This window comes from Hylobates moloch, unplaced genomic scaffold (assembly GCF_009828535.3).
Source record: "Hylobates moloch isolate HMO894 unplaced genomic scaffold, HMol_V3 SCAFFOLD_26, whole genome shotgun sequence".
Taxonomy (NCBI): domain Eukaryota; kingdom Metazoa; phylum Chordata; class Mammalia; order Primates; family Hylobatidae; genus Hylobates; species Hylobates moloch.
Window position 1 is genome coordinate 1,957,335 of NW_026652301.1, and position 26,509 is coordinate 1,983,843.

At 35.0% G+C, this 26,509-nt stretch overlaps 1 protein-coding gene across 2 annotated transcripts in view; it reads right to left on the reverse strand.

Moving 5' to 3' along the window:
* Positions 1-26,509, reverse strand: part of LOC116463139 (syntaxin-binding protein 5) — a 185,724-nt gene that overhangs the window by 66,457 nt on the left and 92,758 nt on the right. For both annotated transcript variants that reach the window (XM_032146104.2, XM_032146103.2), the window contains exons 10-16: positions 9,313-9,467; positions 7,952-8,024; positions 5,450-5,597; positions 5,125-5,192; positions 4,820-4,860; positions 3,729-3,949; positions 3,057-3,235 (exon numbers count right to left, since the gene is read on the reverse strand). In XM_032146104.2, the coding sequence (XP_032001995.1) occupies positions 3,057-3,235; positions 3,729-3,949; positions 4,820-4,860; positions 5,125-5,192; positions 5,450-5,597; positions 7,952-8,024; positions 9,313-9,467 (885 nt within the window). The remainder of the gene's footprint in view (positions 1-3,056; positions 3,236-3,728; positions 3,950-4,819; positions 4,861-5,124; positions 5,193-5,449; positions 5,598-7,951; positions 8,025-9,312; positions 9,468-26,509) is intronic.

Sequence of the window (26,509 nt, forward strand, 5' to 3'; positions counted from 1 at the left end):
TAATTGCCTTATGCATCACTTGTCATATGCTCAAAGGTCTAAAGGACAGCTGTCATATTTTATTATTCATGTAGTGTTTTACTATCAGTGGTAATTTTAATACTGCAATTTTGGACTTACTTTTGTTAACAGATAAATAATATCAAATGGAATAATTCCAGGCTAATCAAATTATAGGAGAAGAGTGGTTTGGGTAAGAGACTTAAAATTATTTATTTACATTACACAGTAATGTAAAAACTCAATGAAAAATAAAAGAGTTTTAATGACTGTTTTTAAAAAACAACTCCCCCATTTTTTTTAGCTCTTGTTAACGGGTGGTCTACTATAACAATATACTGCTTATTAAAAATAATGTTACAAACATTTCTAAAGATCATATTTTGGTCTGTTATCCTGTGAGGGCAAGTAGTACTCAAAGCAAGTCTAGAACATCCTGACAGAAATTAAGGATGGTCACAAAAGTTCTGAGGTGGTGTTAAAAAGACACAAATACTAACTTAAAAGAAGCTCCCTCTAGAAAACGTGACAAAATCACGTTAAGTTGATTAAATACAGTAAGTTAAAACAAATTGCCTACAAAAAATACCTAGGGTTCCACAGTGATATTCAAAAGGAAAAAAAATCAAATCACAGTCACTAGTTATTTCAGGATTCAGAAAAAACTGTTAAGATGTTATTGTGTGTATATCCCAGGATTGGCAAAGTGTATCCATACACAAAAGACAACAATTAATGCCAACAACAAAAAGGACTCTCCTCACATATATCATTAATGGATTGGCTAATGAGACTCTCTGTCTACTGGGACTAACCATCAGCTTAAAAGGAATTCCTATATTAAGTGACATTCTATTAAATAATTACAGAAGATTAATAGTGTGCCGTGACATTCCATCACAAGTATGAAAAGTCCTCCCAAACAAGAAAGATGGCCATACCATAATCTCAGGTCCATGAACAATAAAGAAAATTCATAATTGCAGAACTAAGTCAGTATTACCTTTAAAATGGATTTGGGTACTGTTGCACTCTGCATTTTGGTTTGCTGGTTTTAACAGCTGCTGCTGGTTGCTGCCTTAATTATTATCTTTGTTTTTTCAGTCAGTAAAAAAACTGGAAAAAAAGGCCTTTCTAAGAACAGAGGACAAAGACTCACCTATCAGGCCGGCCTTTAACTTTAACCTAGAAAGCCAAGGTAAGAGGTCTTGTCACTCTGGTCCAAACAGTACTGCTTCTCCTATCAGTACTGTTTCCTCTGACCTATCTTGTCATGAGAAAGCAGTGCATTGATGGTGTTTTTTCTTCAGGTAGGAAAAGAATTTAATGTTTTATACTGCTGGATCTCTGGCCACATGCCTAAGAACACTTGGAGGCATAAGAAATTATGAAGTACAAATTAAATAAATTATTCTAATTCTGTTGAAGATAATGTATATTTATATGGAATTGTTATTTTGTTAAAATGTCACTTCAGTAGTTGAAAACACTGTTTCGGAAATATAGAAATATGTTACAAAAAATGCCCCAAAGACAAATTGTACTACGTATGTCAAAAAATAAAATTTAACAAAGGGCTTGGGAAAAAAACATTAAAATCAGAAACAAGGGCATTAACGGAACATTTACAATTTTAAGTATAAAGTAGTATTGAAGAAGTAATAAAGGGGAAAAGTGTAGAATTCTGTATTCCCAAGTCTCGTTCTAGTTAAACATGTGCTAGAACTACAGTTATAAGTGTGTATATTTTAGTACAGGTATGAGAGAGAGAGAGAGGAGAGAAAGAAAAACTTGATACCTTTCTGAGAAATGTAGCTGCTTAACCTCAATGGGTATATACTGTTTGGATCAGAGGTTCTCATCCTTGGCACTATTGATGTTTTGAGCTGGGTAATTCTTTGTTGTGTGCACTGCCTTGTCCATTGTAGAATACTTAACATCATCCCTGGCCTCTACCCACTAAGTGTCAATAGCATCTCCCTTCCTCATGTTGTGTCTACTAAAAACATCTCCAAATGTCCCCTAGGGAACAAAATCACATGCAAATGAGAGCCATTGGCTTAGAATACATAACCTTCAATTTCTGTAAACATATAATTTTCTAAAACTCTGTATGTTTAAAATGATTGTAATATAAAAAAATCTATCCATTTTATCTTTGGTGTGAGTGCATTATTCATTACACAGACATTCTTCCCAGCAATTATTTATCTACCAGTAGAAGAGACTCAAGCAGATTAAAGTAAAATAGTGCAAAGCCTGGTCCTTTTAATAAATGCAAATTATTTCTCTTACTTACCACCCTCTCTACCTTGAACCTAGTACACTCTGGCTTTTGCCCTCTACCAATCTACTGAATCTCTGAGTGCTACCAGAACCACCTTTCCGTCATTATCCTAGTTGAATTCTTTGTAAATATACTACTAATCACATAGTCTTCATGTAATTTTTCAATGATTTTAACTCCTTACTCATTGTTTTATTTCTCTGCCTCTATCATTTAAACCACTCAATAATAAAAATTGGACAGAAAAAATAAAACTTTATCCAATTTATCCCTGAATAAAAGCAAGATATATTTAAATTTAGGATGCAACAATAAAAGGTTTTAAATAAAGATATGGTGGTGCTAGTGAAGATTCAGAAAAAGAAAATGATTAGAAAATAACTGAGTCTTAAAGACTTAAAAAAACAGAATTTTCAGAGTCATAGAAAGCAGTCGGAACATAAATCCAAGCTACACATAAATCAAGACTAAAAACACTGACAGATTTAGAAGACTGAGTGATATATACAGGTTAGATCCTTGCTGCTTTACGAGAATGTTTGGAGATTAAACTTTAATATTTTAAGGATAATATCATGAAATGCAATCATATTCCTCCTGATGTCATAGAAAAATGAGTTGGACTAACCATAGCAAAACACAGGAAGAACCATTCTTATGCCATTTTGCTGTATCAAAAGAAAACGTTACCATAGCTCTACTAATGCTTACAATTTATATAAATTAAAGGATAATATCCAAAACTCCTCTGTAGTTTTCTATAACTTACTTTAAACAAGGTACATTATCACGAAGCCCATCAGATGAACTGCTACTGGTAGATGGATGAGACTGAGGAGGGATGGGCTGAGGGTTGGACCCTCCCACAGGTGTTGGCAAAGGTGGTGGCTGCTCACCCTCTGGAGTTTCCACATCATTTATCTCATATAATAATCGAACTTCAAGCATCTGTTGTAAAAGTAAGGTAGTTTACTTACTCCTAATAATTATTGCTCATTTTATCACAATGTATACACACATACACACACACTCTACATAAACTTCAGTGGCAAGAAGATTTTTAAAGGTAAAAATTTAGCAAGATTTCAAAAAGTAAGGATTTAGCAAGAAAGAAAATGTTCTTGACTCAGGGAGTACACACACAAATGTGCATTATGATTTCAGAATGTATAGTACTCATGTTAATATCAAATTAGAGTATACTCATATTCATATTAGCTTTCCTTAAAGGAAACATATCCTATACTTAAGGATTTAAATAAACAGTGAAAATATATGCAAAAAATGCTGTTTTTTACAAAAGAGAGATAATAATGTAAATACTAAGGTGTTTTCAAAAGTTCTGCACAAAACTGACTGCAAAAAGTCTTCCAAATCATCCACAAATTTAAAAATGTGGATGAAAATAACTTGACCATGAAAATAACTAAGACGTTATTACCGGAATGACTTCTGTGATTACTTCCTGCTTGCTGAATCTATAAATAATGACATGAGCTGAAACTCCAGCTATGCACAGCATTCTACTTTCTGGACACCAGGAGATGATCTGAATGGCATATGGATCTTCATCTACAATGTCTGTGTTTGGCCTGTCATCTTTATTTCTTGACTTTTCAAATACTTTAGATGTCTTTAGCTTATATAATACTTGTAGAGTTACTGGAAAAAAGATAATATATGTCAGATACTTTAATACAAAACGATCAAACATAAGGTAACATTTAATAACTCATACTATGTATAGAAAATGGTCCATATTTAACTACATCATATTTTCATTTCTCAATTTACATTAGTCTATTAAACATTTAGATAATATATTCTTTGTTCTCATTGACCAAACAAGAGTGTGCTCATTGTATTCATGAAGAAAAATCTATTATCACAATGGATTTTAGGTAACCTTAAAAAAATGAGTAATAAAAACATTTTGGAAAAATAATGTGTAAATACATGAAAATAATAAACACAGTTTGCTTCCTAAAATGATTTTCTATGTATCTTCTCTAGAAAAGATACAGTGCCACTTTAATTAAACATTCCTACATGAGGAAACACAACATATCCTGAGTTAACTGGATTCCAATTGAATGCTTGCCATGTTGTGTTTTGCAAACATTAATCATAAAAGGCATTATTTCCTTTTGTGCTACTATGTAACCATCAGATTTATTTCACAAAGACAACATGAACGTTAGTGATACAAATTTAGAGTCAGACATTAAAATTATTCCAGAAATTTCTGTTGATTTGGAACACATTCCCACTTCCCCTAACTCTGACTTAGGAAGAGAAGGTTTGAAGAAATTTTGACAAAAAATTGAACACTTGTGTTGCCAATTATTCTTGATTTACTAATATTAAAACTATATTAAAAATTCTAAACTCATGTATTTAATAAATCAAGCATTAAATTTATAACCTCTACATTTCAAATTAAATATTGGTTATGCAATTATTATAAAACAGGATGTATAAAAGCAGTGATTGTGTAACATATAACAAATAATGAATATTAAAAATACTTACTTGCAGAAGCATCCCAGAACTTAACTGACCCATCAGCATGCCTAAGAAAAGCAATGTTAAGAATGTGATGAATAAAATTACAGTTCTTCCTTCTTTAAATGGGTACTGCTATTAAAAAGTCACCAAAATGAGTAAAAAGTTAAAAAAAATCAGGGTAAACTGGCAGGTTCTTAAGAATAACATTTCTTATTATATTACGACATCAAGGAAAGCTCTACCCGCCCAATAAGTTAAAATTCATGTAGTCTCAATCAATTATATTTAGCTATTATAGATTTACTTGGTGAAGACGTACTTTTACTTACCCTGTAATAATTATTTCTGGGTAACTTTGAGCACCCAAGCCCCAATTACCTCCGTTGATGGGCCATTCCTATAAAAAAAGATCACTGTATAAAGCAACTTGCAAGCATACTACATACCTCCGTGTGTGTGTGTGTGTGTGTGTGTGTGTGTGTGTGTGTCTGTGTGTGTGTATAAATAATCCAGTGAAAAACATATTTTGCTTGCAAAAATAATTTTTAATCTATTTTCTACAGAAAAGGTATCAATGTTATCAAATACTCCAAGGTGATAAATATAGAATAAATAAGAAATAAAACATTAAATACTGAAGCTCATGTTCAATACCTTTTTGCTGTAACCTTGACGTTTCTGTCTAGCTCCAACAGAATAAAGTGCAGGAATAAGGTCCACAGGACAATCAGCAAAATATTCGCAACATGTAACAGGGGACTCATGTATACTCAAAGGGTAGGGATTTTCAAATATAGGATATCTTTAACAACAGAAAAAGAAAAGTATTTATTAATTTAATGAATTATACCATATGATTAATACAAAAATACAAACTTTAAAAAATGTACATTCTATCACAGAGATTAAATTGATTTAATTTTTGTAAATACATTTAAAAATGGAAGTCTTTTATAATGAAAATTGCTCAATTAGAATAGTAAACAGGCTCTAGTTGCAACTACATACCATATGCCATACACTACACTAAGTGCTTTAAATATAAACATCTCATTTACTTCTTGCACCAAACTTACGATGTAGGCATTTTACTGAAGAACAAAGGCTTACAGAGAATAATGTGTCGAAAGCATGCCTGCTAGCAAATGGTGGAATAACACATACCTCATCCTTACGTCAGCAGAGCTAACAAATGTTCAATTCTTTTTCTCTCCATAAACACAATACCTAGTCCAATATTTAATTCAGAATATTTTCTTGTTTTGGTAATAATCCATAATAAAATTCTACATTAAATGTTTTCTAGATATGAAGTTATTTTATTAAATAAAGCAAAAAATGCTTTTAAAAATCATGAAATTAAAGTAGAATCCTATCTAAATATAAAATATTTCTTTTCTCATTTTAAAGTCCTTAGAATGAGAATAGTCTGGAACACCAGAAACTGGCTAAAAAATTTAAAAAGTGCAAAGTGGCTAATTTGCAAAAATTAGATCAGTCTACTACTGACAATTTTTTGAAACAGAAGAGAGAAATTTCCAAATAGTCCCTTATAGACTGCAAAATGAACCCAATTATCACCACTCCCACCTCCAGGACCAAACACAAACAACATGCATTCATAAAATGACAAAACAGCAAGCAACTTTCTTCTCTTTATAACACACATTATTTCCTTAGCTCAGTGATTCTATTATTACCAAACATTTAACTGATACTATTGCTAAGTAAAATGCCTAGTCACAGGTTACTTGCATAGTATTTTCTTTGACTTAAATGTATCTCAGTACAGACCACATGTGAAAAGTCTCAATTATTTGAAAAACTTGCCTAAGGGAAAAAAATAAAAGAAAATCATATTAAGTTATTCTAGGACTATTATACAGAAATAATATTTTCAAATTATCTTGTTATTTTGAAAAGACTCCTCACAACTGATTAGTAAAAGTAGCAGGTACTAAAGTAAATTTAGAATTGCCTAAACATCAGGTAAATGATACTGTTCATTTACTTCAGGGTCACCCAACCTCAGTACTATTCACATTTTGGACCAGATAACGTTTTACTGTGGGGAACTGTCCTGTGCACTGTGGATGTTTTGCAGCATCTCTGTCTTCTACCCACTAGATGCCAGTAGCAACACCCTCAAACACACTGAAAAGGTTTCCACAGAGATCACCATATATTCTCTGGGAGGGAGAAGGGTGGGGCTGGGGGCGGGGAATGCAAAAATCACCCTTGATTGAGAAACACTGAAAACACTGAATGAGTAAACTCAATTAAAAACCATACTTAATGATTCTTCTCCCATGATAAATAATACAACGTGCTTCCATTAAAATAATTTCTAAGTAAACATTATCATCTATGGTCCAAAAAGAAGAATATGGCAACTACCATGAAAAGTTACAAAGAAGCTATGGTGTGAAGTTACAGATCAGATATAATACACCTGGTAAACAGAGGATAGGAAAAGCCTGAAAAAGATAAGAAGCTTGACTTTGAAAGTTATATAGATTTTTAATGGCAGTGAAACAACTAGAATGTTTCGGGTATTGGGAATTACATAGGAGAAGACGTGGAAATGTGATGTCTGTTGAACACACAGTTCTGTTTTCCTAAGGAATAGACACTAGTGAGAAGACAGAGATCAGGTTGGAAAGAAACCCTGAATTCCTACTGTTTGGAGTAGCAGGTGTTTTTAAATCAAAAAACAATACTGAACCATGGTTTAAAGAGGATAGTACAAGATTGGAGCTGTGTGTAAAATGAATCTGGCAAACGCACGTATAAACGTTGCAACTGAGAGTGAGTAGAGGTAGAAAGACTAAAATAGCTTATTTTGGAGGTAAATACTGATGGGATTAATTTTTGACGTGCTGATTTTGTGTGGCCCCAGGATATCTAAGTGTCAGGTTGAATCACGTGAAATTTCAGAACTACAACAAATTTTTACCTAAAAATGAAAATTTTATGAGATTCAACATAATAGAGAAATTTGAGTAAGTAGATATGTGAGTCTGGAGCTTTCAAAAGAGGTCAAGGTTATGGATATAAATGTAGTTTTCAAAGAAACGAAATAGCTAATGCTATGGTAAAAGGCGTCTTTTTTCAACCACATACTGATAGAATCACTCACCAAATTTTATTTCTTACCCATTTTGTGCAAGGTCTATAAGTACTAAATCCTTTTCTAGAAGAACAACCACAGCATATGGTTCTTGAAAATCTGGAAATGGACAATGCACGAATTATAGTTTCAAAAATGCAAGTGGACAGCAAATTAGATAAATGTTTCTTGCTTGATTTTATTTAGTTTCATTCTCTTATTTAACATTCTGATCCTATGATACTTCATGCATGTTATTTAAGGCTAGTAAGTTTTATGAGACAATCTATTTACTGACCATTTCAAAATAATTTTACTTTTGTAAAAATGAGTAAGACAGAAATTTCTATGGCAATGCAAATTTCAAAGCTGCACATGGACAACAAAACTAAAATTTAAACCTGAATACACATAAGAACAATTATCATTATTTAATCTCACAGGAACCCAAAAGAGTTCTACTATAATACTATAATATCTTTCTTGGATGTTTCATATGTGCCTGCCAACAACTGTAAAATACATTCCATCTTTACACCTCAATGAATTTCAACTGAAGTAAAAAAAGGTCGAGATTTAAATTCTTCTTGAATTATATACGCTAGCTCTGATGGTTAATTGTATGTGTCATTTGTCTATAATATGGTGCCCCCAGCTGTTTGGTCAAATACCAGTCCAGACACTGCTGTGAAAATGCCTGCCAACAACTGTAAAATATATATATATATATAGAGAGAGAGAGAGAGAGAGAGAGAGAGAGAGAGAGAGATGTGATTAGCATTTAAATCAGTAGATTCTGAGTCTACTGAGTCAAGACGATTACCCTCTGAACGAATGGGCCTCATCCAGTCAGTTTAAGGTCTTAAAAGCACAAACTGAGGTTTCCTGAAAAAAAGGCAATTGTGCCTCAAGATTGCAACATAGAAATCATGTCTGAAATTTCAATCTATAGACTTCAGAGTCAAGACTGCAACATGAATGCTTTCCTGAATTTCCAGCCTGCTAGCCTGCTCTACAGGTTTCAGACTGGCCAGCCCCCACAATAGTGTGAGCGAATTTCTCAAAATCAATCAATCAATCAATCAATCAATCAATCAATCAATCAATCTCCTTCTCTCCTTTGAGTGTCTGCTTCTATGGAGAATCCTTACTAATACATATCTCTCTTAACAGAATTTTAAAATGTTTCTTAATATGAATAGTGTTTTTTTATTCTTCAAAACAGATTAAGTTTATTAAACCACTTCTGAAATAAAATTTGTAGATTATGAATGCAGCAGCTCTTCTCCAGAAGAATTAGCACAATAGGATAAGTAGTTTTATCTAAACAACCTAGGTCTTTCTTTTTTTTTTTTTTTTTTACTATCAGCTCTCTATAGAGAATGAGCTTTAAAGTTGCAAAGCTTACCATTTGGGTATGGTGTTTCACATAGCGTTAGAAAATCAACAATTGAATAGTCCATTTCTAGCACAGCAGTGCTTTTCCCATGCATCACAGTTAAGCAAGGTCTTCTTCCTACAGTATCATATGACAAACCTCCTGATAAAATAATAAAAGGCTCCCTGGAAATAAAATACGTATTATTAATGGCATAGTAAAGATAATTTTCTTGCTACATCGTAATTTGTTAATTTAGTGAAATAACAAAACCTTAAATTCTAACATTTTTACACATCATATAATTGAATTGTCTCATGTGGAATTTTTAATTGGATTAGGTAAGACCCAAGTGAATTACTGAAAATTAACCTACAATAAAAATAAACATTGACTACATTTAACTTTTATACCTCCCTAAAACTTTATCTCCTAAATAAAATTTTCATAAAATTCTCTCTGGGTTTCTGCTGATTAAAGTCTCTAAAATGTATTGCTTTGACTTCCAATCTTAACCAGGCCTTCTCAATAGAAGTTCCCACACAGAATCTTAATGCCTTGAGGCATCCATTGCAGGTAATGGATTAAATTCTCAAGAACGAATCAAGAATTGTACTCAATACAAATCACTTTTGAGAGAACTGTAAAGTGACTCAAATCATTTCCTATATGCCTTAATTTCTTCTAGAACCTTGGCTGATGCATTCTCAAACCATAGCTCCCATACACACATTTATCAGTTGCCAGCCTGATAATTCTAATTAGCCCTATACCTCTGTTATAACTAATTTTCCCATTCTCCCTATTCGTCATTATTAAACCTAAATTATCTAGACTCATTTTCAAAAACTATTAATATATGCTTATTTTTTCATATATTATGGTCTGAGTATATTTCCACGCATTTGACTTGTCTTTCCATTTATTGGTGGTGAAGTTATTTATGGTACATTACACAGATGAATTAAATTTTCTGTATATTATTTTCTTAAGTATCTCCATTTATGATTTCTTAGTTTTTAAATGCTTAATCTAAGGCCAGTGTATCTATCTTCCTCCTCGCCCATTATTCATGATGTTACTTTCTTCTTTTCCATCTCTAGAATTTTTAGTCTTCACATCTATAAGCCATATGTAATAATATCTAATGGTTAAAAGTGCTAGTTCTGGAACTAAACCAACTGCATTTAAATCTTAGCTCTGGCTTAATTTCTGTATGATCTTCGGCACGTTGCTTACCCTCTCTGTTCCTAAGCTTCTAAATGTATAAAATGGATATGTAGTGATAAGTATCTAATCTCAGATAATTCTTAAATTGGACAGTGCCTGGCTCAGCACATCCTTAGTAAAAGTTACCTATTTTTAATTATTATATCATCAAATTGTCATTATCATCCATTGTGAAAATTTCCCTTCATGGTTTGTGGGCAAAACACCCATTGAAACCACTAAATTATATTTATTTTTATCTAAAACAGGAGTAAATCAACTTCACTAAAATTTAATTAGACAGACGGGTAATCATATGGGTATGTAGTTTGTAAGTAAATATAAATATCAATGCAATATATGTATGTGCTTGTGTACATAATACTTTTATAAAACTACATCCTTATGTATCCTTCCTTGCTTTATTTTTTCCATAGCAATTATCACTACACAAATTTATTTATTTTGCTTTTTGCTTACTGTTTTTCTCATTAAAATGTATGCTTCATGAGGGCAGTGGTTTTGTGTGTTTTGTTCATTGCTGCATCCACAACAGTGCCTGGAACAGTACTTGCCATATAGTGGGTAGTAATTAAATATTATTTCAAAGGAATGAATGAGTAGAAATGTGTGTTGCACTACTCATTTGCTACCTTTTGTTTATTTTTTAGCATTAATTGATTTGGGTAATGTTTCTCTAGCTAAATTGCAGTTAGGGAGCTTAAAATGTTATCCTAAATAGAACCATATCCACACATTCAGTGTTTCAACCTCTCAGCATACTGTGATTATTATGACCATGCTCAGGAAAGTATATTTAATTTTCTTCCACTTTTTATCACATATAACGAATAAACAGAATACATCTCCACTCTTCTATACCTTGAGATGCAACATACAACTGAATTAAAATAATCCAAGGAAAGGGATGAAGGGACCAGTGGGGAACTAATACTTGTTAAATTTTTAGAATGGAAGACTTGAGCCAGGTATTCTATATGTAATATTTCAAGAACGGCTGGTAAGTATGCTTTTAAATATAACCTATTTTTCTAAACTGTGTTATTAATGCCAGAACAATGAAGAGAGATTATAGCTGTACATTACAGAATAAAATGTCCACAAAGCACCCAGGGAGATCAAACCGGGTAGGTGACCAGTTTACACCATCTTGACACTATGGTAGCTAGGTAGGTTTATCCTCGGAAGCCAAGTAAGTTTTTCTTCGTGGCTTTGTAAGCTGCCTGTACTTATTTTTTAAACTTATATTTACAAAAGAGAAACAGTTTGAATGAAATGCCAACTGACCTGTCACCAAGGTAATTTTCTTTTTCATAATAATAAACATTTGCCAAATCTATTTTACTTGTGCTATTTTATGTGGTGTCTCTTTAAAATTGTCTGTCTGATTGCCAGGCAAGAACCATCCAACCCGTGAACCTTCACAGGTTATATGTTTTTTCATTATAATGCCTCAAACTTGAAGAGTATATATTAACAATTATCTTAAAAAAAGAAATTAGTCATAAATGCAATGATAAAATAAAGTTCAATATTTTAGCACTTCACAGCAAAAATTATGAAAATTCAAAGTTTTTGTAAGCATTTGGAATTGTATTAAAAGTTCTAGGGATCTAAACTATTTCTAGGTAACATGAATTACAAAGGTGAAGAATATTAATTTTCTTTTAAAATAAAAAGGTAAGTCTTTTGATGTTATAAGAAGGTCTAGAGATAATAGTTTTTACTTGATTAAGTAGAATTTTAGTAGAATCCCTTTTAATGACATTGGGTGTTAACCAAGACCCTTCTCATTTTGGAAGACAGTCAGGTTAGAAAGACGTCAGTTTGGAAGCCTTCTACTTTGATTAGATTTTTTTAAGAAACTAGACACTTGATGGAGTAAACATGCTTTCTGCCAAGATTACCTTCCCAGGCCTGCCTTAACAATAAGTTCAGCTGAAGCTGTTTCCATATGATGCCTTCTTCACTTAAAAGTGCCACTTCTATCCAAAAAGCCATTTGTATAACTAATTTGTTAAACTCAGCTCCATAATACTACATATTCATTCACTGAAGTATTTTTAGGACCTGTGTTCCAGGGAATAAAGCCGTGCTCCTACGTCTACTCTAGGCAGACAACACACTGTGATAGGTATTAATATTATGAAGATGAATACAAGGCTTAGTGGTAGGCTGACTGTGAGGGCAGGGCCACAGGAGCGATGGTGAGACAGCATGATGAGGACAGACCCCAGAAGGGATGGCAGTTGGGCTGGGACCTAAATGAAAAGGAGCCAGCCATTCAAAGAACTGGGTTTGTGGAAGAAGGAGGTCTACTCTAGTCAGCAGGAATAGCCACCGCAAAGACCAGAGGTCAGAAACGAGATGGCTGTACCTGAGGAACTAACAGGCCAGTGGGGCTGCAGGCCAGTGAGTAAGCCAGGACATGATAATGGGTGAAAGGACTCCAAATCATGCAGACACATCCTGTTTACTCCATTAGGATCTCTAGAATGTGTCTCCTCCTTTTCATCTCCACAATTACTTTTGTATGATAGCATTCACTTGAGTTGTTCATTGACAGATGTACTTTTCCTCGTTTTCTGTTTAGTCAGTTCCTGTTCCTCCTTCAAAACTCATTCCAATCATCATCTCCTTAGAGAAACCTTTCCCAGCCCAGCCACCCTGACAGAGTTGGGGGCCCCCTCCATGTTCCTAGCTACCTTCTGCATACCTCTACTCAGCATTACCACACTTCACTGTCATTGTTTATCTGCTTTGCATGTTTTAGCTTTGCATCCCCAAAACCACAGCTAGGTACCCCAAGGTGCTTGTCAAAGAAATATTTAAAATACCACTAACCCTACAGCTGAGCTGATCACTGCCTCACCAGACTTAATGGACTGGAAATGCTGGAGCATGGGGCCCAGCATTTCACATGCTTCCCACACATGGCCAGATTTGGGGAACATACCTACAGCAGGGTGAAATTTAATTGCTGTGCCATTTTAATAATTGTTCTGCATAATTAGTACCTATATTATTCAATATCTCCATGTATTTAAAAAATTGGGATTTAAGCTCTAGTCAATCTCATATGACATTGTCTACATTACTAATTGTCTGCATTACTGATTTTACCAAACCCTCAACAATTTTTTTTCAAATGGAAATGTACAATTCCATTTTAGAGGGAACACTTAATAACTATATATTTGGTAAGCAGAATTATACCTTAGCTCTTGAGAGCTACCTGGTAACTAATACCTAAACTTTACCACTCTATTCCTAATGCTTAGCAGAAAGTCCAGAGACATATGTATTTACTAAATGAATAAATAATTATTGATTTTACAAGACCCTATATCAAATTCCTAAAATTCTTAACTCAAATTTCAAATATAAACTATTAATACCTAATTTGAAAAGTCTAATAGAAATTCACACTCTCCTATTCGGTATTAAATTATTTTTCACACAAAATAAAAAAGTTTAGATTTATTTTGCAGATTATATGTCAATTAAAATAGGTTCATATGCATAAATTGTTAGAGTAAAAACCAAACTTGTGAAGGACACTCAAAAAATATTAATAATTTTTTTCTACTAAGTTTTTTAATCTATCAAATCAAAATGAAATGATCCAAAACAACATTTTCAAAAATCTCTCTAATAGAAGGGCTGAGAGGAAAAAAGAAATAAAATTGAAAATATCAGAAGATGAATTTGAAGTACTTGTCTAAATACATGTTGTCTTGAACATTGCTTTCCAAACTGTGGTCAAGAAGTATTTAAATTTTTTTTAAAATTTGTTGAAAAGCTATGCTTTTGTAAAACAAACAAACACAAACTGTGAATGTGCATGTAAATGCTGCAACAATGTCAAGTGGCATTCAAGTGTCTACATTCAGTCTTGATTTCTGTACTTATGTTGTCTCAGATCATTTAGCACACGGGAACTCTTTACAGCCATAATTTGAGCAACACTAGCCTAGCACAAAAGTTGAGACTTCTAATACTATTACTTGACTTACTCTATCACTGTGGGTTTGTGGGGGGAATGTGAGGATGCTATTGAGGATCTCAATCCAAGCCTCATACCCCCTCACACTCTGGATGTAATCTGAAACCACATAACTCTAGCTAGATACGATGGGGATACAGGCATTGGGTAAATTCCAATTTCTCCCATTCCAAATGGGAGAAATTGGCCAAAATTAAGGGCTACAGGCCCCATGCAAATCCAAAATCCAAAAGGGCCATCACTAAACCTTAAATTTCCAAAATGATCTCCTTTGACTTCATCTGTCACATCCAGGTCACTCTGATGGAAGAAGTGGGTTCCCATGGTCTTGACAGCTCTGCCCCTGTGGCTTTGCAAGGTACAGACCCCAGTACAGACACCTCCTGGTTGCTTTCATGGGTTGGCGTTGAGTGTCTGCAGCTTGTCCAAATGCATGGTGCAAGCTGTCAGTGGATCTACCATTCTGGGGTCTGGAGGATGGTGGCCCTCTTCTCACAGCTCTACTAGGCAGTGTTCCACTGGGGGCTCTGTGTGGAGGCACCGACTCCACATTTCCCGTCCACACTGCCCTAGTGGAGGTTCTCCACAAGGCTTTCACCCTGCAGCAAACTTCTGCCTGGACATCCAGGGATTTCCAAACATGCTCTGAAATCTAGGTGGAGGTTCCCAAATCTCAATTCTTGACCTTTGAGTATTTGCAGACCCAACACCACATATCAGCTGCCAAGGCTTGGGGCTTGCACCCTCTGAAGCAATGGCCTGAGCTCTATGTTGACCCCTTTTAGCCATGGCTGGGACATAGGGCACCAGGTCCAGAGACTGCACAAAGCAGCAAGACCCAGGATCTGGCCCTTGAAAACATTTTTTCTCCTAGGCCTCTGGGCCTGTGATGGAAGGGACTGCTGTGAAGGTTTCTGACATGGCCTGGAGGCATTTACCCTATTGTCTTGTTGATTAACATTCAGCTTCTCATTACTTATGCAAATTTCTACAGCAGGCTTGAATTTCTTCCCAGAAAATGGGTTTTTCTCCCCTAGCGCATCATCAGGCTGCAAAGTTTCCAAACTTTTATGCTCTGCTTCCTCTTGAACATTTTGCCACTTAGAAATTTCTTCCACCAGATACCCCAAATAATCTCTCTCAAGTTCAAAGTTCCACAGATCTCTAGGACAGAGGCAAAAAGCCACCAGTCTCTTTGCTAAAGCACAGTAAGACTCACCATAGATCTAGTTTCCAACAAGTCCCTCAGCTCCATCTGAGACCACCTCAGCCTGGACTTCATTGTCCGTATCACTATCAGCATTTTGGTCAAACCCATTCAACAAGTCTCTAGGAAGTTCGAAACTTTCCCGTATCTTTCAGTCTTCTGAGTCCTTCAAGTCTCTAGGAAGTTGCAAACTTGCCTACATCTTTCTGTCTTTTTCCGAACCCTCCAAACTGTTCCAACTTCTGCGTGTTACCCAGTTCCATAGTCACTTCCACATTTTTGGATATCTTTTCAGCAGCACACCACTCCTGGTGCCAATTTACTGTATTAGTTAGTTCTCATGCTGCTAATAAAGACATATCTGAGACTGAGTAATTCACAAAGAAAAGAGGTTTAATTGACTCACAGTTCAGCATGGCTGGGGAGGCCTCAGGGAACTTACCATCATGGTGGAAGGTGCAGCAAATATGTCCTTCTTTGCATGACAGAGAGCCAAGCAAAGGGGGGAAGCCTCTTATAAAACTATCAGATCTCATGAGAACTTACTCTCTATCAAGAGAATAGCATGAGGGATCCACCCTCATGATTCAATTACCTCCCACCAAATCCCTCCCACTTCACATGGGGATTAAGGGAACTACAACTCAAGATGAGATGTGGGTGAGGACACAGTCAAACCATATCAGTATTGACAAAATAAAACAAAAATCATCCTATACTGATGAGATTATTTATGACATTGGTATATTTTATACTCACTTCTTTAAAGTATACACAGATACTACTGAAAAGCAACATGGCAATTTGTCAAGAGCCATAGAAAACCTCTTTCCTTCAAAATTTCACCATGGGAAATTCATTATAATGAAATAATTCAACAAAAGATTTTCACTACTGTATTATCTATGACATCAAAAAGGAAAGCATACTCACTCCTATATTTGTATTTACTATGTAAAAAACCTGATTATAAAAATCAATAAAGACATAATTGATACCTGTATCTCACCAAATACACGTTACACGCCAGCATGCATTTTCCCTTGTGAATCCACCAATTTGGAGTGCAATGGCACCATCTTGTCTCACTGTAACCTCCGCCTCCTGGGTTCAAGTGATTCTCCTGCCTCAGCCTCCTGAGTAGCTGGGATTACAGGTACATGCCACCATGCCTGGCTAATTTCTCCATTTTTAGGAGAGTCAGAGTTTCACCATATTGGCCAGGCTGGTCTCAAACTCCTGACCTCATGATCCGCCCACCCAGGCCTCCCAAAGTGCTGGGATTACAGGCATGAGGCATCATGCCCGGCCTTGTTTTTCTTTCTTTTAATGTCCCTACATCCTGGCTTGTGTTGGAAATGATGCTAATAAGGTACTCTCACAAATTAATCCTTCCTACAATATATCTCCTGGCCTTCCTTCTGTTATCATTCTCATCAATTGTTCTGTAGCCCCAAACTATCAAACCAAACTATCTTAGCCTCAGAGCGTATTATGCTGGCTTTCTTTTTGTATGTGTGTGCCTGTTCAGAATCTCCTAGTCCTCTTTTCTACTTGTTTATTTTGGTGTCTTTCAAGATAAAATACCAGTGTTGGGAGTTTTGACTCTAAAGGGTTTGGAACTGGCAGGAAATCATTCTGTAGGTGCTAACAGTAGGCATATAACAGTAGGCTTCATTATATATGTAATATCAGTTTAAATTCAACAGTGATGAATTAAAAAACAAATATAGGGAATAGCCTAAAATTAGAGGGGCAAGGATTTTAGCACTTCAAATTGAGTCATGGATAAGCCCAATCTTGGGCATATACTTACACAGCTACTAAAAGAGGTGTTCTAGTGTCAAAAGACAGAGTTATCAATCTACTAGACATAATTTTCTGGCAATACGGGATTGTAACACAAAGCTGTAATAGTCACCTTTCCCCAGACAAGTGATTAAAAATACAGCAGTAGCAGGTCTGAAGTCACAAGAACACAAAGTAGTGTGGTAATCTCACCATGTGAGCTGGCTTGATTGCTCCCTGTATTTGACCACTTACTACAGGTAGAATTAGCCACTAGTTTATTATACAGTGTAGGGAGAAGACTTCAGAATTGTGCTAAGCAAATGAAAGTCAAAATGTTATCTTAAAAACAAGAAAGTGAATGGCAGTTTATCATAGTTAGGTGTGAGATTTGGGGATTAAGACTGGGAGAAAATATTCTAGTTTTGAGAGAATAAAGATAATATAGATAAATTTGGGCTGGGTTGTAGAATGACTATTTCTGAAGACAGTGATAAAGTAAAAATCAATCATTTAAGGTTAAAACTTTTTGACTGACATACCAAAAGTAACATGAAAAAGGGTTAGGTTAACTGATGAGGCACTTCAAATTGTAAAAGTCCATAGACTCAAAGAGATCTTCACTCATTAGATGAAATTACATACAAATATGCCTGTGGACTTTTTCTTAACAGATGTAAGACCAAGTGCCATAATCACAAAGGGAACATGGGAGTGCAGATATTGCTTCAACATACTGATTTCATTTCCCTCAGATATGTATCAAGTAATGAGACTGTTGGATCATATAGTAGTTCTATTTTTAACTTTCTGGGGAACCTCCATATGATCTTCCATAATGGCTTCACTAATTTACATTCCATCAACTGTATGTATAGGTTCCCTTTTCTCCATATACTAACACTTTTATCTTTTGTCTTGTTTGATAACTGCCATTCTAATCAGAGTGAGGTGATATCTTATTGTGGTATTATTTGTATTTCCCTGATGATTAGTGATGTTGAACATTTCTTCATATGCCTGGTTGGTCATTTGTATTTCTTCTTTTGAAGAATGTCTGTTAAAGGTTTTCTGCCCATTTTTATCAGATTTTTTTTTTTTGGCTATTGAACTGAGTTCCTTATATATTCTGTATATTAATCTTTAGCTAGATGTATAGTTTACAAATATTTTCTCCCATTCTGCAGACTGTCTCTTCACTCGGTTGACTGTTTCCTTTGCTCTGAAGAATCTTTTTAATTGGATGTAATTCCATTTTTCTATTTTGGCTTTTGTTGCCTACACTTTTGAGGTTCTATCCAAAAAAATCTTTGCCCAGTCCCATATAGTGAAGCATTTCCCATGTATTCTTCCAGTAGTTTCATACTTTCAGGTCTTACATTTAAGTCTTTAATACATTTTTTAGCAGATTTTTGTATTTGGTGAAAGGGGTGTGGTTTTAGTCTTATGCATGTGGATATCCTATTTTCCCAGCAGCATTTATTGAAAAGCATGTCCTTCCAATTTTTGTTCTTCATATCTTTCTTGGAAATCAACTGGCTACAGATACATAGATTTATTTCTGGGCTCTCTATTCCGCACCATTGGTCTATGCATCTCTTTTTATGCCAATACCATGCTGTTTTGATTACCACAGTTTTATAGTATATTTTGAAGTCTGGTAGTGTGATGTCTTCAGCACCGTGTTTTGTGTTTACTTGTTTGGATAAATATTACTTTCACTATTTACATTTTTTGTGGTTTCATATAAATTTTAGAAAGTTTCCTATTTTTGTCAACAATGTCATTGGTTTTTGATAGGAAATACATGGAATCTGTAGCTCACTTTGGTTAGTATGGACATTTAAAAAATAAAATTCTTCCAATCCATGAAAAAGATACACTTCCATTTGTGCTCTTCAATTTCTTTCCTCAATGTTTTATAGTTATCAGTGTAGAGATCTTTTATCTCCTTTGTTAAATTTAATCCTAGCTATCTTTTTTCAGTAGCTATTGTAAATGAGATTGTTTTCTTGACTTCTTTTTCAGTTAGTTCACTATCAGCATATAGAAATGTTACTGACTACCATACGTTTTCTATCCTGCAACTTTACTAAATTCACTTATTAGTTTTGACAGTTTTTCAGTTGAGTCTTTAGGATTTTCTATATAAATAAAACGTCATTCTGTTTGCAAAGAGGGGTAATTTGACTCTCTCCTTTCCAATCTGGATGTCTTTGTCTTGCTTAATTGCTCTGGCTAAGACTTCCAGTACTATGTTGGATAGAACTGGTGAAAGTGCACAAGAAATTCCCTAGGATGAATCCCACTTGATTGTGGTACATGATCTTTTTAATGTACTGTTTAATTCAGTTTGCTAGTACTTTGTTAAAAATTTCTGCATCTATGTTCTTCAGAGAGGTACTGTTGATAGTTTTCTTTTTTTGTTGTGTGTTACTGGGTTTTGTTATCAGGGTGATGCTGGCCTCATAGAATGAGCTAGGGAGAATTCTCTTCTCTTCAATTTTTTAGAATAGTTTCAGGAATTAGTATTGGTATGAGAATAATGTTGGTTTCATATAATGAGTTTGGAAGAATTCCCTTCTCTTCAATTTTTTGAAACAGTTTGAGGTGGGCTGATATTCTTCTTTGTATGTTTACTAAAACTCAGCACTGAATATGTCCGGGTCTGGGCTTTTCTTTACTGGGAGACTACTTTTATTACTGATTCAATTCCCTCACTTGTTATTGGTCTGTTGAAATTTTCCATTTCTTCCTAAGTCAATCTTGGTAGGCTGTATGTGCCCAGAACTTTATACACTTTTTTTTTAGATTACTCAATTTGTTGGCATATAATTATTCATCATAGTTTCTTGTGATTGTTTCTATTGTACGGGTTGTAATGTTTCCTTTTTCATCTCTGCATTTATTAATTTGAGTCATCTCTTTTTCTTAATCTTACTAAAGGTTTGATTTTGTTTAACTTTTCAAAAAACAAACTGTGTTTCATTGATATTTGGTATTTTTATTTAGTCTCTATTTTGTACAAACTGTGTTTCATTGCTACTTCGTATTTTTATTTAGTCTCTATTTTGTATATTTCGGCTCTGATAATTATTATTTCTTTCTTCCTACCAATTTGGGTTTGTTCACTTTTTTCTAGTTCCTTGAGGTGCAGTGTTAGGTTGTCTATTTGAGATTATTCTGCTTTTCTGATGTAAGTATTTATTGCTATAAATTTTCCTCTTAGGACTGCTTTTGCTGTATTCCATAGGCCTCAGTATATTGTGTTTTCCCATGTTGTCTCAAGAATCATTTATTTTCCATTTTCAACGTCTTTATTGACTCATTGGCTATTCAGAGCATGATGTGTAATGTCCACGTATTTTTAGTTTCCAAAGTTTCTCTTGTTATTCATTTCTAGTTTTATACCACTGTGGCCAAAAAAGCTACTTGATACGATCTCTATCTTCTCATATGTGTTAATACTTGCTCTTGATCTAACATATGATCTCTCCTCAAGAACGTTCCATGCACAGTGGAGAAGAATATGCATCTGCAGCTATTGGATGGAATATTCTGTAAATGTATGTTAGATCTACTTGGTCTACATTGCAATTTAAATCCATTGTTTCTTTGTTGATTTTCTGCCTGGATAATATGTCTATTGCTGAAAGTAGGGTGTTGAATTCCTCTACTACTTACGTATTGCAGTTTATCTCTCCCTTTAGATGTAATAATTTGTGTGCTCTAGTGTTCAATGCATATATATTTATAATTCTTATATCCTCATGCTAAATTGATCCCTTCGTTGTTACATAATGACTTTTTTGGTCATTTTTTACAGTTTTTGATTTAACGTCTATTTTATCTGATATTTTATAAACCTGCTCATTTTTGGTTTCGGTTTGCATGAAATATCTTTTTCCATACTTTCACTTTCAGTCTATGTGTATCCGTACAAGTGACGTGAGTCTATAGTAGGTAGCATAAAGTTTTTCTTTTTTCATTCATGCTATATCTTTTATAGTTGGGAAATTTAATCCATTTACATTCAAGGTAATTACTGACAGGTAAAACTTACTCTTGCCATTTCATTAACCGCTTTCTTGTTTTTCTGTATCCTTTGTTATATTCTTCCTTTCTTGTTGTTTGGCTTTGTGGTTTGATGGTTTTTGTATGGTACTAAGCTTTGATTCCTTTCTCCTTCTTGTTTGTGCATCTGCTGTGATTTCTTTCTTGATGGTTATCATGAGTGTAACATAAATAATCAAGTGGTTATAACAGAGTATTTTAAGCTGGTAACAACTTAACTTTAGCTGCATAATAATATTCTAGACTTTTACCCTTCTCTCAACATTTCTCAACCCTTCTCTCAACAAAGTAACATTTTTGTTATATATCTCCTTATTTATTGGGTGCTCCTTAACAACTACTTGTGGCTGTAGTTATTACTGACTATTTTGACTTTTAACCTTCATAGTTGAGGTGTGAAAGATTTACATAGCATCATCATAGTATTGGAATATTACGAGTTTGATTACAAATTTATCTCTGCCTGTGAGTTTTATAATTTCTGATGTTTTCATGACAGTAATTACCTGCTTTTCACTTCTTGCTGTAAGACTCAGCGTAATCATTTCTTGTTAGGCCAATCTAGTGGTGATGAATTATCTCAGCTTTTGCTTGTCTGGGAAAGAGTTTATTTCACGTTCACTTCTGAAGGATAGCTTTGCTGGGTATAGTATTCTTAGCTGACAGGTTTTGTTCTTTCAGCATTTTGAATATATCATCCATTCTCTACTGACCTGCAAGGTTTCTGCTGAGAAATCGTTGATAATCTAATGAAGATATCCTTACATGTGACAAGACACTTTTCTCTTTCTGCTTTTAGAATTCTCTTTGACTTCTGACAGTTTGATTATAATGTGTCTTGGAGAGGACCTTTTGAATTTAATCTATTTGAAACTCTTGAGCTTCCTGGATCTGAATATACATCTCTATCCCAACTTGAGCAATTTTCAGCTACTATTTCATTAAATATGTTTTCTGTGCCTTTCCTCCATCTCCTCTCACCCTCTATAATTATGTGAATATTTGTATATTTAAATGCAACTCTCAAGTTCCATAGGTTTGCTTCATTCTTTTTTATTCTTTTTTTTTTTCCACCCTCTGGCTGGATTATTTCAAAAGACCTACCTTCAAATTCAGAAATTCTTTCTTTTGCTTGATGTAGTCTGTTGCTGAAACTCTCAATTGCATTTTTCATTTAAGTTCTTCAGTTCCAAGATTTCTGTTTGCACTTTTCAAAAATGCTAACTTTGTTGAATTGCCTTTTTTCTGATTTTGTTGTTTATCTGTATTCTCTTGTATCTTGCTGAGTTTTGTTTTTAATAAACCATTATTTTGAATTTCTTTATGGGCATATTGTAAATTTCCTCTTCTTTGGATTCTGTCACTGGAGAATTATTGTGTTCCTCTGGGGATGTCATGTTTCCTTGCTTTTTCATATTTGTGTTCCTACACTGAATCTGCACATTTGGTTGAACAGTCACCTGTTCCAATTTTATGGAGTAGCTTTTTAGGGAAAGATTTATTCCTGCATATGGGTCTTATGCTAGTTGGGTAGGGTGTGTTGGTTTTGGTGCTGGGTGGAGACATCATGTAGTCTCCACGCAATTTCTTCAGCTGCAATCCATGTCAGCAATGTCTGTGAATGCCTTAGTGGCTTAGGCTGCAGATGTCTGGGGCAAGAGTGGTACAGCTTAGCCAGGTTTAGGCTTGATGGGCTGATTTTCAGGTTGACTTGGGGGCGAACCTACTAAAGGCAGGTTTGCTGAGCTTTTTTTTTTTCCTACTGAAGGCACAGGTTCATGTCAGTTCAACTGGTTCAGGCACTGATCTGCCAGGTGAGGGTCTGCTGGGCTGTTTTTCCAGTGAGGAGCAAGGACATGTAGTACTGCAGCCAGCCCAGGGCTGTCTCCCTCATTGTACAGGACCATCTGTTTTTTGGGGGGGTAGCATGCTGCATAGGTGTGGGCACCAGAGCCACAACTGTTCCTGGCCACAGGCACTGAACAGCTGGGATCATGGCATTGTAGTCACCCATGTGAGCATGGTGGAATGACAGTGGAGCCTGAAGAGCGGACAAATGAAGTGGCTACTGGTCCCCTGAGGAGAGCACTCAAGCACTGGCTCCAATTTCAAGATGGCACCATACTATAGCAGCTTGGGTCATGGGGTGGTGAGGGTACACACATTGTTCATTCTCTGGAGCAATGCAGCTTCATGGAAATTCCTTGAGGCTCTACAAACTGGGCTCAGGGCCTATGAGTACTGCAGAATTCTATCAGAGAAGGACTGCATGTGCCTGCAGTGGTAACGGGGACTGTTGGGGGCCTATGGCTTACGTTTTCCCCACAAGGGGAAGTGCCTCCTGGCTCAAAGTGGGAGACAGGGCAGCAGAGTCAGGGTGTTTTGCTCCCCCTCTATGCTGTCATCCTGGGTTGCCATACTCCACGGGGAATTGGCCACTCGCTTTCTGCGCTCCATCACTTTTCTTCAGAGGCTCTAGTCAAATTTTAGTTGTCTGATCTTTTTGGTCCTTTTGTGTGTGCGTGTATTGGGGGGATGTTGATTAACACCAGGCACCTCTAGTCAGACGTCTTGCTCAAGGATCCAATATTTGCTTTTAGGTTCCATAATAAAGAGGTGCTTTTCCCAAAGCTGGTAATTATTTGAATGGTGATCATTTTTGAAAGATCTTCTAATGCTCTGTAGCTCAAAACTCTAGAGTTCATCTGAGTACCTATTTGAACCCATCCAAAGTTGTTTCTTGTTGAAAATCTGGCCCCACTGACAACTTCTGATATAGTCTACTAGTGAAAAGAAAAGTGTAGAAGTAGAAATGAAAAGAAACTAGAGTTTAACAAACACCTATAATGTGCCAGACACATATTATTTCATTTAGTCCTTCATGAAGAATTTCATAAAGTGGGAATTACTGTCTCTGTTTTATTAAGGTAAGGTAAAAAGGTCAGCGAGGTTAGGTAACCTACCAAAGATAATACAGTTAGTAAGTGGCAGAACTGGGATTTGGAACCCAGTCTAATAATCCAAATCGTCAATTATTTCTACTAAATCAGGGACTTTCAAATATTTTAATAATGCCCCATCGGAAGAAGTGCATTTTACTTCATAATGCAGTATACAGACAAATATATACCACTGAATAAAAGTTTCAGGAATCAATACTTACCCTTAAAGTATGCAGTGCTCTCTATTTCCTATTCTAGTTTATAAGTTAGAAACTGATGGTCACAACTGGCAAAACTATTTTCACAACCCACTAATGAACCATCATATGTGATATCTAAAAATTTTTTTTGACATCAAAAAGGACTAAAATATTTTTTTTACATCACAGCCTTTCTCTTTCAGATAAATATGATTCTCAATTTAGGAAGGAATACTAGATTCTTCAGTTATAAAATTTGGTTAACCTTGCCACTTGTACACTTGCTTTGTGGAAGCACGATAAGTGAACAACTGCATTTTAGGTGTTTGTCAGAGGTAATCAAACATCTGAGACAACCAGTATGTGTGAGACACATACCAGTGGTGTATGTGAGACAACTGGTATAAAGAGCACGTTACAAGTGCTTTATATATTTATCTAATTTTTTAACAACTCAATGAGGTAGACAATATTATTATTCCCATCTTACAGATAAAGCAACAAGCAGAGAAGGCTTATTTGGTTTGCCTAAGATTACACAATGAGTAAACACCTGAGGTGGGATTCAGACCCAGGTAGTCTGACTCCAGAGTTCACACAACACTGTGCTGACTGCCATTCACCATGGGACTTCATACCTGATTCACATTAGTTTCTCAAAGAAACAACTTCAATGGAATTGACTTAACATTTAACTTCTGACTTCTTATAAAGAACTGGTTCCATAATAAAACTGCTACTAAAATACTTTATTTCCCTATGCTAGAGAACATCTGGTTTCTCTAGATCTAAGTTTTATTTGCTTTATTTCATCAGAAAATAAAAGCTATGTAACATCTCAATTCCATTTTTTGTCAGAATTTGCCTTTACCTCAGAGTTAAGCTAAGCATTTTTAATAGTTAGCGCTTTATCACTGTCTTTTCAATACACCTGCCTATCTTCTTCTTCACATTCAGCACCACCATGCTTTCATTGAGGTGAATGTTTAATGTGGGTGACATATATTCAATAAATAATTTCATTACTAACGATATGTATGGGTTGTAGAAAGAAAAAGTACTGGATGTTTTGAGAGTATATTATTGGAGGACCTAACCTGGCCAATGAGGCTAGAGTACCTTTAAGGTTGCATATTTTTGCTGAGCCACAAAGGATGATAGGGAACCCACCTCAAATTATTTCTAAGCAAAGAGAAGAAAATGTAGAAGACCCTGAGAATAAAAGGATGGCTTTTTATTAAATTTGGTAACTTGCCAACAGGAACTGTACAATACATTCTGTTGGCATCTTCTTATGATACCTGATAGGAACAGGAAAAAGATGAGTGCTGCCCAGCTTAATGAATAGAGGCTGATACTGCTCTAGGTGGAGTGGGTAGCACAGTTCTCGATTTCGGTTGCATAGTATAATGTGGAAAGCTATTTCAAGGAAAGAGGCCAGGGACTGACAGAAAAGAAGAATATGTTGAATTTACTGAATTTCCCATCTTAGGTGACAAAAGAAATTGAGAAAATAGAGAACACTGTTACAAAATGGTGATCTTACTGATCCAGTTAACAGTATAACTATGTCATTTAACGACAAAGGATACCTTCTGAGGAATGCATCATTGGACAATTTTGTCATTGTATGAATATCATAGAGTGTAACTCACACAAATCTCGATGATATACTACATATCTAGGCTATATTGTATAGCCTATTACTCCTAGGTTACAAACCTATATAGCGTATTACTGTACTAAGTATTGTAGGCAACTGTAACATAATGGTAAGTAT